The following is a 13,725-nucleotide window of genomic DNA, read 5'->3' on the forward strand; positions in this document are numbered from 1 at the left end:
CGACCGGAAGAAAAAAGAAATGCAAAGCGATAATGTAATAAGCAGTGCACTGCGACAGAAATGGCCTAGTTTAGGCAGCTAAGTTATTCACATTCAGCGTTGTCCTTTGTAGTTGGCGTTCTATACTCTCGTAATTTCCTGCCTTCCTGTGACATTGTTGAACTGAGCTTACATATCTTGTTAAAGAAAGGAGAAGGGAACCTATGAAGCTGAAAGTGGATCACCCATTTACACTTAACGTGTCGTTTATGCACGAAGGCATGTTCGAACTCAATCCGTCGGGTAGCCTTGTAAGTCAGGTAGTCTTCGTAAACTGAAGTACCGCGAAGGCACAGAAAAGTGGGAGCACAACTCAAGTGCGCCCTAATGTACCAATTAAGCATCACAAGCTACCCCCCCCCCCCAAAAAAAATGCTGTTCTATAGGTCATGTAATAATTGTAGGTATACTTTTCTGTTCATTGTAACAGCATCAGAAGGGAACAAAGCTCATATCTGAGAGCACTTTCGTTTTTTTCTTGGCTGTAGAGGAACTAGTGATCAACGCTTAAAAGAATATCGCAGTAGAAACGCTGTAGTGATTGGGTTATTACAAGAGGAAGCACGCTTCGGCTCTCATATTCTGCATGGGGTAGCTAACAACGCAGTCATAATTCGATAAAACACTTTTTTTCTCTACATATCTGACCTATCCAGGAAGATATGTAGAAAAACACAAATGTAAGCCCGTATGTGTCTCTTTCATGTAATGAAGGTACTTACCATGTATGTTGAGCGTGATGACCGTGCTGAGTCCTGTGCCGACGCCGTTGCTGGCTTGGCATAGGTACGAACCCCGGTCCGAGAACCGAGCTTGTGCGACACGCAGCGTGCCGTTTTCGAAAACTTGGTAGTCTGGGCCGCTCATAATCTGTCGGTATTCCGTGGCGCCTGGTTCTGCGCAAGTGAAAAAGGAAAGAATAAACTCACCCCTTATGCGGTCACCTCCGACGACTGAAAATAGAAAACCATTGTCATCTTTTTTTTCAGTCTATTTCATTCATCTCGTTCTGCCTTCCTCCGAAAGCTGTCCGCCCATAACGTGGTTATAAACTGGCTCCGAGTTCGGAAGCTTCACACCTTGTTTTTCACTGCCTCCATGATTGGGCCAACATTCAGCGTGCTTCCACGGTGCATGACGTGGCGGCTGCATTTCCGATGGAGGCGGAAATGTTGTAGGCCCGTGTGCTCAGATTTGGGTGCACGTTAAAGAACACCAGGTGGTCGCAATTTCCGGAGCCCTCCACTATGGCGTCTCTCATAATCATATGGTGGTTTTGGGACGTTAAACCCCCCATATCAATCAATCCACGGTGCATGATGCCGCCATTATGTGACGTCACACCACGCAACAACATAATAACGTCACCGACGTTGTTCATTTGTGACGTCGTATGGTGGCGTCATCACTTTAAAACAATTTTTGCGTCACTAGTTACGTCAACCAACCTTCGCATTCGGCGAGGCGTCTAACGCCGTCGCTTAACAACACAGTGTAGTCGCAGTTCACGTGGACGTCTACGATGTCGTGTAATGAGCACATTTGCAATACATCGCCTTTAGAAGAAGTGCCGTGAAATAAAACATTATGTCAAAGTCATGAAGAGTTGTTGCATTGTCTTGGACTAGGCAGGAAAGAAGGAGATTATCAGGAGATAAAGAGCACGCCGTGAAGCTTGTTTAACTCGTTGCGTAGGGTGTCTCACTGGTGGCTCTGTTGTCGGTTGACACGCGATGCGGGGATCAATTAATGCTCAACCGACGGTCACCGGTTCAATCTCGTACGATGTGGTCGCATTTTGATGGAGGCAAATTTATAGAGGCCCATGTACTCGGCGCTTTCAGTGCACTATATAGAACACCAGGTCATCAAATTTATGCAGCCCTCCAGTATGGCGTCCATCGTCATTTTATCTGGATTTTGCGACGTAAAACCCAAGATATTATTTATTTATTTATTTATTTATTTATTTATTTATTTGGTAAAACTGTCAACCCTCATAGAGGGTCATAACAGAAAGGACATACACAAAGAATGTACAATGTTCATAAAGTTTTTTATAGTTTGACAACTCACATTGCAAACTGCTATTCTCTTAATTAAAGACTCAACATTCAAATACCAATTCATAAACAATTCACATTTTAGTCATTTTTCAAAATATTTGTTATGAACATAAAGTCGCTTACGTCACTTGGCATTTACAAAAAAAATTAATCTAGCAATCACACAAATGCGCTTTTACAGCATTTTCGAAATCAGTGACATCTTTTAAAACAGCAATTTCGTTCGGCAATTTGTTCCACATTTCTATGACATCTGTAAAAAAAGAATATTCAAATGTGTCAGTATTTGTACGGTATGGTTTTATGACGCAATTTTGGTTAGTTCGGAGATTTCGTTTGCCTAGAGAATGTAAATATTTGAGCTTATCTATCTTCAATTGATCGTCATTTGGGACAATACTTTCTGCATATATTTATTTCTACGTCGTTCAAAAGGACCTAGGTTGCATCTCTGTAACATCAGTGTGACTGATTCCTTCTTTCGATACGTTGAACAAATAAAGCGTGCTGCTAGTCTCTGTATTCTTACGATGTGGAAGTGTGTGACATTGAAGATAGCGTTTCACCGACATTGCCACTTCAGTATTACCACTTAAGTTCAGGGAGAAATAGACGTGTCACTCGGACAAACGTCCCTTGGACCAGCACGTGGTGAGAAGGCAACAAGACATCAAGAGAAAAAAAAAAGCAGACTGTGCGCAGTGGACTTGTATTCTAAAGCTTTGCAATAGCAAATAAATGTCGTGAAGCGTGATCCACGATAGCGTGATTCCCGTTTCTGAATCCACGGCGTATGCCTACCAAAAATATTTAATTTTGAGGAACTTATGTAGATAGCTGTGGTAGCCAATGTCATACCTTGCTAACTTGTTTCTTAGAAGCTTCAAATAACCTGATATTAGCGAGCGTTTTTACCATAGTCCTTAGGCGAATAATGAGTGGCATCTGCGTGTCCTTGCGTAACTGCTAGTAAGAATTGTAGACAGCCGTAACGCCATTGTTGAGAGATAATCAACAATTGCTTATTTATTCGCACCAAGTATAGTTACTGTACTTCTTGCAAATGAATGCCTATTCCCTGCCTTCCGGGGCCCGAGCAAAATCAGCAAATTATACGGATGATTTCTTGACGCACACGTCAACTAAGAGCACAGCACAAGAAGAAAAAAGATTTGCCACTACTTCTGGGTCGATGCATATCGAGTCTGAAGCCAGTATTAAACAAAGAAAGATGGGCAGACAAAATGAAGCAACCAAAGTGATGAGAAAATGCAACAAGAAAACCCTCAGAATGTGTAACGAGTGGGGTGAGGTACCGGCTCTTGGAGAGACCTTAAAGGCGAATCGATAACGTCGCTCAACTTTGGAACGGGAACTAATTACGCGGAACGCTCGCTTCTTCCTGATCACCGTCAGATAAGACACTCTGCCGAAAAAAAGAAGTGAGAAGGGAAGCATATAATGCAAATATATATATATATATATATATATATATATATATATATATATATATATATATAACAATGAGTTCAAACAAAATCCCCTCTGCAAGGCGTGAATGAAATAATTCACTTGCTTATTATAGCTGCTTTGCAACATACTCTTTTTTTATTTTGTCTTCTCGTCGTCGTCCAGGGATTCAAACTCGTAGTAGGATCAGATTATATATGGGAAGTTCATCTGAAAACACGTATTGTGCTGCTTGATCCTATTTGTTTGTTTGTTTTCGCTTTTATGATACTGATTCTAGTTTTCTGTTCTTTCTTAGAGGGAGATAGTTTATAGAATAATGTATCCTTGATATCGCTGCTGATCAGCTGGTTCATAAGCGGCAACCGTCCGTGTGGATACTCACATATTTAAGTGCCTTTTTCTGCTCAAGGGAGGGCCCCGCCGCTGTGGTCTAGTCGCTAAGGTACTCGGCTGCTGACCTGCAGGTCGCTAGATCGAATCCCGGTTGCGGCGGCTGCATTTCTAGTGGAGGCGGAAAAGTTGTAGGCCCGTGTGCTCAGATTTGGGCGCACGTAAAGAACCCCCGGTGGTCGAAATTTCCGGAGCCCTCCACTACGGCGTCTCTCATACTCATATGGTGGTTTTGGGATGTTAAACCCCACATATATATCGAGCGATTGCTCAAGGGAAGGGGGGGGGGGGGTCAAAACATTGGGGTTCGGAAAACGCGGTGATCTGTTACGGAGCGTAGAAGTTGAAGAAGTGACACTAGTTAGGACGGAAATTTATCCGCTTCAACATCCAGATAGGCCTCATCTCGTGCCCTTATTCGTCACTTGTGCCATCGTTTTTTCGCTCTACTTGCTTCAACATTTATCGACTTTCTCCTAAAGGGTACAGCATAGTAGTAATAAGCAAGCTTATAATATATTGTACGCAGAATGTCTTTGTGCATCGTGTTTTGGCTGCTAAATAATATAAGTATAACGAAGACCGACATGAAAGACGTGTGATCGGATGGGCGATGACGTCATCCATGCTGCCGCCGGCTGATAGAGCAGGGGCGTGCATGGCCATGTGAGAGGTGACAGGCGTCATCCATCTTCATTCGCCGGAGACCTTGTCTGTTTACTCATCTCCTATCATTTGCCCGTTTATGCCGAGGCACGTGCGATGCCAGGCGCGTCAAGCGCTTATGACCGCTTTGATGATCCATAATTGCGGATTACTTTCAGTAATCTTCCTGCCGCCGTTCCACATTCGAACGTGTACGCAAGGCCCAGATTTGAGTGATCAGAGAGCAGCGCACGGTGTGCGATGTACTCGAGGTAGACACTACGTCGTTTATAGGAAGTGCCGCTGCAGTATGTGCTGCAGTCGTATACATTGTGTATTTTCCTGTTTTGTTCAGGGAAGGTGAGAGAGAAATAAAGAGCTATGCTACTTGCTTTGCGTGATAGACCACGGAAACGTTGATGATGTTTGATGTTTTATGGCGCAAGGGCCATTTCACGGCCAAAGAGCGCCAGTTCATCTTACTAAAAAATGGACAATGATTGCGATAAGCGGCTGTATGAGGGCCATAAAGTTCCTCGCGGTAAGGCGGGTCAAAACATACAAGTAATAAAATCATGACCATGCCGTGAAAGGTGTGTGGTGTGAATAGATGACAAAAGTTGGTGATAATAAAAGACGATGGTGGATATGTATGGCATTAGCACAAGTGCCTCACTCGTTAATACCCTTGCGTCCAAGGGCCGTGAGGCAAGTGCTTTCTTGTGTAACCACCGTAGCAAAAACCTCTCTAGAGAGGTCATGCTACGGGATGCCCGGGTATATGATATGAAAACTATGAATTTCTTTAAAAAACGCTAACAATGATTTGTGACTAAAAAGCGGTTCCCTACCGACGAACATTGCAGGGTGTAAAGGTATATGTTGTCGGTAGGGTAATGGAAAGTGTTGTTTTCTTACAGTGTCCAATTGTTTGCACTCAATTAAAATGTGAAGGACTGTCAATGCTTCACCACATCTGTCACACAATGGTGGATCGCCACCAGACAAAAGGTGTGTGTGTGTCGTGTATGTGTGTCCTATCCTGAGTCTCGTTAGTATTACCTCTGTATAACGCGATTTCGATACGGGCAGCCAATGACCAAGGTGTGGCTTAATAACGTGTAGTTTGTTTTGTGTTTGTGTATCCCACTTGCTCTGCCAGTATACTCTGAGGTTTCGTTTGAGGGATGGTTTAAGATCGAGGGCCGGGATTGATATAGGTGTAGGGGCAGTGCTTTTGTGCACGGATGCAGCGAGCTGATCCGCCCTCACGTTGCCTTGAATCTCACGGTGCCCTGGCACCCAGCACACTACAACATGTTGTTTGAGTGTGTAAAGTGTTCATAAAATGGAGTAAAGTGAGACAAGGACTGGGTTTTTTTTTGTTTTTTAAGACTGTGCAGAGCCGTTACCACACTTAGGGAGTCTGTATAAATTACTGCTTTTTGTATTTGTAATTGTTTGATGTGTTTAGCTGCCATAAGTATCGCGTACGCTTCCGCTGTGAAGATACTTGTGCGTGGATGTAGTGGACAAGCATCCGAAAAGGATGGGCCTACAGCAGCGTAGGACACAGAGGAGTTAGTCTTGGAGGCATCTGTGAAGAACTCAGGACGTGTGTATTTGTGTTGAAGTTCCAAAAAGTATGTTCGGATATGGGCAACAGGTGCATGTTTTGTAACTTCTAGGAAAGACACATCGCTGTCTATCGTCTACCATTGCCACGGTGGCGGATATGCTACAGGAGCCATTAAACTGTGTTCTAGTGAGATTCCAGTTTCCTCAGCTAGACTCTTCAGGCGAATAGAGAAGGGCTGCCTCATCGAAGGCCTGTTTTGAAACAAAATTGAGCTCGACAAATCATTAATAGTAGAGTATGAGGGGTGCTTCTTGTCTGCTTTCACCTTAAGGTAATAAACAAAGGACATGTAAGTTCTCTGCAGATGAAGCGACCACTCATTTGACTCAACATAAAGGCTTTCTACGGGGCTGGTGCGAAAAGCACCCGTAGAAAGGCGGATGCCCAAATGGTGCACGGGGTCCAGCATCTTCAAAGCACTTTGAGTCGCAGACTGATAAACAACGGCCCCATAATCTAAGCGGGTGCGAATGAGGCTTCTATATAGGTTGATGAGACATTGCCTGTCACTACCCCACCTAGTACGTGACAACACTTTTAAAACATTCATGGCTTTTAAACATTTTGTTTTTAGATACTTGATGTGCGGTACGAAGGTCAACTTGTTGTCCAAGATTAATCCTAAGAATTTATGCTCCGTATTAACAGACAGACGCTGACCATTCAGTTCAATGTCGGGTTCTGAGTGCATGCCTCTCTTTCTGGAGAACAGGACACACGTGCTTTTTTGTGGGTTCAGTCGGAATCCGTTTTCCTCTGCCCATTTTGAGAGCTTGTTTAAACCTAACTGAACCTGCCGCTCACACATTGCCAGATTGCAAGACCTAAAGCCAAGCTGGACGTCATCGACATATGTACAATAAAACATATTGCGAGGGATGGTCAAGCGCAAGGAATTCATTTTTATGAGAAAAAGTGTGCAGCTAAGTACACCACCTTGTGGAACGCCTGTTTCCTGGACAAATGTTTGGGAATGAACCGTGCCCTCTCGGACACGGAATGTCCGGTTTGACAGGTAACTTTTGATTATGTGAAACATTCTTCCGCGCACGCCAAGGTGGGATAGGTCTCTTAGAATTCCAAAACGCCATGTTGTATCATAAGCCTTTTCGATATCGAGGAACACAGAGAGAAAATATTGTTTATGGACGAAGGCGTCTCTGATCTGTGCCTCGATACGAACAAGGTGGTCTGTCGTGGATCTACTCTCTCGAAACCCGCACTGAAATGGGTCGAGCAAATTGTTTGTTTCAAGAAAGTGTACAAGTCGGCAGTTTATCATTTTTTCGAAGACTTTGCACAAGCAGCTTGTAAGTGCAATAGGCCTATAACTCGAAGCTAAAGAAGGGTCCCTGCCCTCTTTCAAAATGGGAATAACAATAGCCTCTTTCCAGGAGGTAGGAATAGTGCCAGAAGACCAAATAGCATTGTACAAACAAAGTAAGGTTTTTCGGGTTTCGTTTGGTAGGTTCTTTAACATTTCATACATCACACGGTCAGAACCTGGAGCAGAAGTGCTGCAGGAGTTCAGAGATGTTCGGAGCTCAGCAAGACCGAAAGCTTGGTTATATCCCTCGTATCTAGTGGATTTGTGTTCAAGTTTCTGCTTTTCTATTCTTGTTCTGTATTTTTGGAAAGTGTCAGTATAGTGGGACGAGCTGGATACCTGTTCTAAGTGTGCACCGAGGAAGTTTGCCTGATCTTCCAAGGTATCACCCTGAGTGTTTACGAGTGGAAGTGTGTGTACTTGTTTTTCTGCTATCCTACGGACCATGTCCCAGACTTTAGCCTCCTGTGTGTATGAATTAACCCCTGATAAAAACTTCTGCCAGCTTTCTCTTCTGGCCTGCCGACGCGTTCTCCTGCCTTGAGACTTTATTTTCTTGAAGGTTTCAAGATTTTCGGCTGTCGGCGAGTTCCGAAGCAGCCTCCAAGCTCTGTTTTGCTGTTTGCGCGCGTTTCGGCATTCAGAGTTCCACCATGGCACACGTCGTTTTCCAGGGTGTCCATTTGTTTGTGGGATGCATTTTGTTGCAGCATCGATCAAAAACGCTGTGAAGTAGTTCACCGCAACATCAATGTTCAAAGTACAGATGTCATTCCAACCTAGGCTAGCAATAGTATAAAACTGTTCCCAGTCGGCTCTGTTTATGAGCCACTTGGGAACACGTGATGGACACTCAGTTACTGTCATTGTGCTTAAAACTACGGGGAAGTGGTCACTTCCGTATGGATTACTGACGACTTTTCACTGGAGTATAGACACAAGGGATGGAGATGCTATGCTTAGGTCTATGGAGGAGTAGGTGTTATTAGCGAGATTATAATAGGTTGGTTCTTTTCGGTTTAGGAGACACGCGCTCGACGAGAGAAGGAACTGTTCGATCAGTCGACCTCGCGTGTCATACCGAGAGTCACCCCATAGCCTGCTATGCGCATTAAAGTCTCCAAGGAGAACATAAGGCTCCGGAAGTTCATCAATTAAAGAGTGTAAATCACGTTTTTGCAGCTGATAGCTAGGAGGGATGTAAATAGTGCAGATTGTGATTAGTTTATCAAAAAGAACTGCTCGAACAGCCACTGCCTCAAGCGATGTTTGGAGTTGTAAGTGTGTGCATGCATTTCCTTGATTCACTATGATGGCAACACCTCAGGATGATGTCATGGCATCATCACGGCCCTTTCGAAAAATAACGCATTTGCGAAGAAAATTTGTGTGTTTTGACTTAAGGTGTGTTTCTTGTACACACAGCACTTTTGGTGAGTGTTCGTGTAGGAGTTCTTGGATGTCGTCAAGGTTTCTGAGAAGGCCCCTGACGTTCCATTGTATAATTTGAGTGTTCATGGTGAATGTAAAATAATGCTGTGTGTACGAAAAGCGAGTGGCTGTTTAGAAGGGGGGTTTGAGTTCACTTAACAGGGTCGTCACCAGGCCCTGTTATTTGCTTTTTTGTTTTCTTGGCGCGCTCCAAGGAGCCACGCCGCTCTTTCGGCACCAAGGGTGCCGACGTATCCATTGCCTCCTCGGAGTCACTGGATGCCCGCACGTGCGGGCTGTTAGTTTGGATTTTGGGCCTCGCCTGGTGAGGGGAGGCCTTGAGACCCGAAGACTCTGGAGTCTCCGCTCTCTGTTTGGGAGTTGGCGGTGTAGCCTGGGCTACAGCCGCCTTGGGGGCAGGTGCCACAGCCGACGGCTTGCTCTGCGCGGGCCGAAGGGGTGGCGAGGGTTGGTGCGGCGGTGCCCCCTGACGCGCCGCATCAGCGTATGAAGGTCCATAGAATGGAGCGACTCTTCGCCGTGCTTCCTTAAACGTAATGTTCTCCTTCACCTTCAATGTAATTATTTCTTTTTCTTTTTTCCAGGATGTGCAGGAGCGTGAATATGCGGCATGGTTTCCTTCGCAGTTTACACAGTGTGGCGGTTCTTTGCAGTTCTCGGACACGTGGCCTAGGACTCCACATTGTGCACAAGTCTGGCGACCACGACAGGTTTTAGAGCCGTGGCCATACCTCTGGCATTGGAAGCAACGACGAGGATTTGGTATATACTGCCTGATAGATGTCTTTGTGTACCCTGTTTGAATGGAATCTGGTAGTTTACTGGATGCAAACGTGAGTATCAAGTGTTTCGTTGGTATTTCCTTATTATCCCTTCTGATGATAATTCTCTGTACATTAGTGACATTTTGGCTCTTCCACCCTTCCAAAAGTTCAGTCTCGGTGAGCTCAAGTAAGTCAGCATCAGATACCACTCCGCGAGTGGTGTTCATGGATCGGTGTGGTGTTACGGTGATCGGTACGTCACCAAACGTTGAGAGGCTGTTTAGCTTTACAAATTGTGCTTTGTCCCGAATTTCTAGAAGAAGGTCTCCGCTCGCCATTTTGGTTACTTTGTATCCAGCCCCGAGAGTTTCCGTAAGACACCTGGCAACTACGAAAGGAGATACGGTCCTGGCTTGCTTTCCGGTTTTTTCACAGTGAATGACGTGGAAGTGGGGAAAAGTTTCTATTGGCTGGTTGAAGAGATTTATGTCGTCGGTGCGTACCCGCTTTAGGCCGGTACGATCAGATAGTAGAGGAAATGCGCTATGCATGCCGGTCTTATTTTTGTTCAGCAGCGTTGGCGGCCTCCCACCACGGAGCCCAACAAGGGGACGCTGCAAGTTTACAGGTGCTGAAAGCTTGCAGACGTCAGCCGTACAACACTGCCATAACCCAATGCGCCTAGACCAAGGTAGGCTATTTGCACAGGGTTAACCCTTGCCGCCAGGAAATTTGGAAGTAAACAGAAGAGAGTAGAAGACAGGACAGATTTAAAGACGAGAAAAGACTAAGATGTAGGAAGAGAGAGATAGGAAAAGGCGACTGCCGATTTCCCCTGGGTGGGTCAGCCCAGGGGTGCCGTCTACGTGAAGCCGGGGCCAAAGAGGTGTGTTGCCTCTGCCGGGGGGCCTTCAAGGTCCAATCACCCGGCTTTGGCTCAACCCCCAGGATCCCCTTTTCCCCAGACACGGCAAAGCCACGCACGGCTAGGCGTGGGAGGGAGCCGAAACTCCCCCGTTAGCTCGGGTCCGTGGTGTCGCTACACACCAAACGCCTACTTGCGCAGGCGCCCCTGCGGGGAGACCACGGAAACGTGAAAGCGGAAAGATAGAAATAAAGAATGGTGCTAATTTATGATTTCAGGCCGATAGAGGCTTGCATTAAATAAATTATTTCCTTTTGGCGTGGTTTGAGAATAATCGTCTCAAAACATTCCTGTTTTTCTACTTCCTGTTCTCGGCTGTATTATTATTATCGTTCTAATGTTCTGTTCCTTGCTTCATCTCATATTCTCGCAAATTCGACTTTCAATTGAAGCTCAGCCTCTCGGCCATCCTCTGTCGCGCTACTATTATTATTGAGACCGCTCTGTAACTCAAGTAAGCAAGCGCATGATCGTTAGCGCTGTATGTCATGTGACCCACAACTAATCTAGAACCTCCTCTTGATCTCGGCTTTGATATTTTATTTCAGCGATGTCTAACAAAGCCACTTAATCAATGATTAGAAGGGTTCCGACTTTCGAAAAAGGTGGAGTGTTGAGCTAAATGCATAACATCGTTAGTCAAGAATGGTTGCTTGCTGGGCTCGTTAGTTTAGTTCAACACATGTAACAGTGCATAAAACAAGAAAGGACGTCACAGAATGAGCGTAAAGATCATCAACCAAGTTTCTAAAAGCATTAGCTCATCCTTGGTCGATTTCATTGATGGCATGCTGTTTACTCGTGCGGAAGGAGGATGTAGCGTCAGCTAAGCATGTCATCGCTTCCACTGACCAAAGATGAGCTAACGTTTTTAGAAACTTTGTCAGCGTTATTCCCACTCTGTCGGCGCCATCCTTTCTTTCCTTACGCGCTGTGACCTGTGTTAATTGTTAGACTCCACATGGCTTTGGTATGTTGGGGGTAACGTTTAGGTATACCACGATAGCATACTGATGATTATATGGTTTTTTAGACACTCGTAGTTTTTCTGCAAGAATTTTGTGAAAGTATTATGCGGTAGCGTTAAAGAAATTGTTTCGCCAGAATTCCGGCATCGGCAGTGATATCGACGTCGCTGGTTGTAAACAAAAACAAGCCATCTTTGCGTGACCTCAAACTCTTGAAAGATGCAAATAAGCTAAGTATTATAAAACTCGGGGTTTGTGTGGGGTTCAAACACGTGTTGTTTGTGTGGCAAGCGCGTTTTTTACTACACAGACACACTTCTGTTGTAAACACAGTTAAAATATCTTGTTCTGCTTAGAAATTTAAAAAAAGTAACTTTCATGCTTTACCGAACCAAGGCGTACTGTATATATGCTTCGTAATAACACAATAAACATTGTCATAATAATACGTGACACAAACGCACATTGCCCTCGCGCCTTAGAAGTGGAATGGTCATTTTGACTTCACCGTGTAAAGCCAGTCACCCACTACAAAAGGCGCAGTCACTACAGCAACCTTAAGTCATGTATTGGGCGCATAGCCATGGAGTTCAAGAAGACTTCATGCACTAACTGTTTGACGCACGCACTAAGAACATAATATCAATATTGCATTCAACTCCTAAAGGCGAAGCTTATAAGGGTCCCCACAGTTTTAGGAGAAAAAAGACTTTCCGTTGAGCTCTGAGGTTCTGATTCACGTGCATAGCACCTTATAAATCGAGTGAAGTGGGAGAAAAAAAAACATTTCTGGAAACCAGATAGTATTGACTTACTGAAATGATTGCCTAAAATGTGATTGTTATTGCAATTGAGAAGCTTTGAGGCTGGGGGGCTTAATATGAATCCTCATACGGAACCCATGTTTTTCCGTATTTCATAAACATAACACTAGTTACTATTCATAAGTTGTACAACAGCGCAGGCAGTACCGATAATTTAGTATTCTGTACCATATATAGGAAACGAGAAAGTTGAAATGAGTCAAATTAAAGTGCAGCAAAAAAGTTATAGTGAAAAAACTTATTTTACCGTCAGATGCATGCGGCATATGTGATATGTAGCAACTTTGGCATTGCCGCATATGCGTCTGTGAAAGGTGCGCACTTATACAATAACTCGGGCAACACCAGGAATTAGATGCACTTATCGGCTTGCAGCAAACACCCTTTTCCAAGGGACTCTGCCTGAGTACGTTATACCCGTATCGAGCATCCCTTATACTGCACAACTTAGTTAAACTTCACCCAAGGGGTGTGTTCATGTAAATGCACGATGCATTGAGTCTGCTGCCCTTAAACTATTGTTTTACCCTCAACACCACCTGGAGCAGCCTTTCGGTCGGATGTAGTAGCACGATTACGACACGAAAATGCAAGCTAGTGCCCATCTGTCAACGAAGAGTGAATATAACTATTTTTAATGCCCAGACGCGTACGCAAACGCAGGCGCCCTAGTTCTGCCGACAATACAAGGACATTTGGACGTCGCCTTTTATTTTCTGCATTTTGCTTATTATATTTCATTTCTCGCATTCGTATACGCGAAAGTTGTTTCGCCCTTCTGTTCAATTTGTCGAGAACACTGCGTTAGAAATGCTCGCGAAGATCACCATACGGAAGGCACATATGCAGCATCTTTTTTATACATGTTGCTATTTTTAGCACTTGAAATCGCTTTATTGTTGCTCTTATATGCAAGATGCGGGTTGCAGGTGCGCTAAGACTTGCAATAGCTATATAGTATGTAGGAAAACTTTGCCACAGCTTTCTCCAATTTCCGCCATCCTCACTAATTCAGTGAGTGTTGTCTTGAAGCTTGCTTCCTAAGGTAACAAGGGGATGCATATTGCGTATTTCTATTCGGTAGGGCAAGCGGACGCTGCGGGTCGTCTATAAATTTAATTTCATGCACGCATTAACTCTGAGAAAAAAAAAGAAGCGGAGAGACATAGGAACACTGCTAAGGAAACCAGAATGGTATCGCTTCTTTACTTTA

General features: G+C 44.5%; 1 protein-coding gene across 1 annotated transcript in view; it reads right to left on the reverse strand.

Annotated features, from left to right (window-relative positions):
• The window catches only part of LOC119172847 (cell adhesion molecule Dscam1-like), a 165,481-nt gene that overhangs the window by 50,014 nt on the left and 101,742 nt on the right, over nt 1-13,725 (reverse strand). The window contains exon 13 of the mRNA XM_075893167.1: nt 762-935. Coding sequence (XP_075749282.1) covers nt 762-935 — 174 coding nt within the window. The remainder of the gene's footprint in view (nt 1-761; nt 936-13,725) is intronic.

This window comes from Rhipicephalus microplus, chromosome 4 (assembly GCF_043290135.1).
Source record: "Rhipicephalus microplus isolate Deutch F79 chromosome 4, USDA_Rmic, whole genome shotgun sequence".
In the NCBI taxonomy this organism is placed as follows: Eukaryota; Metazoa; Arthropoda; class Arachnida; order Ixodida; family Ixodidae; genus Rhipicephalus; species Rhipicephalus microplus.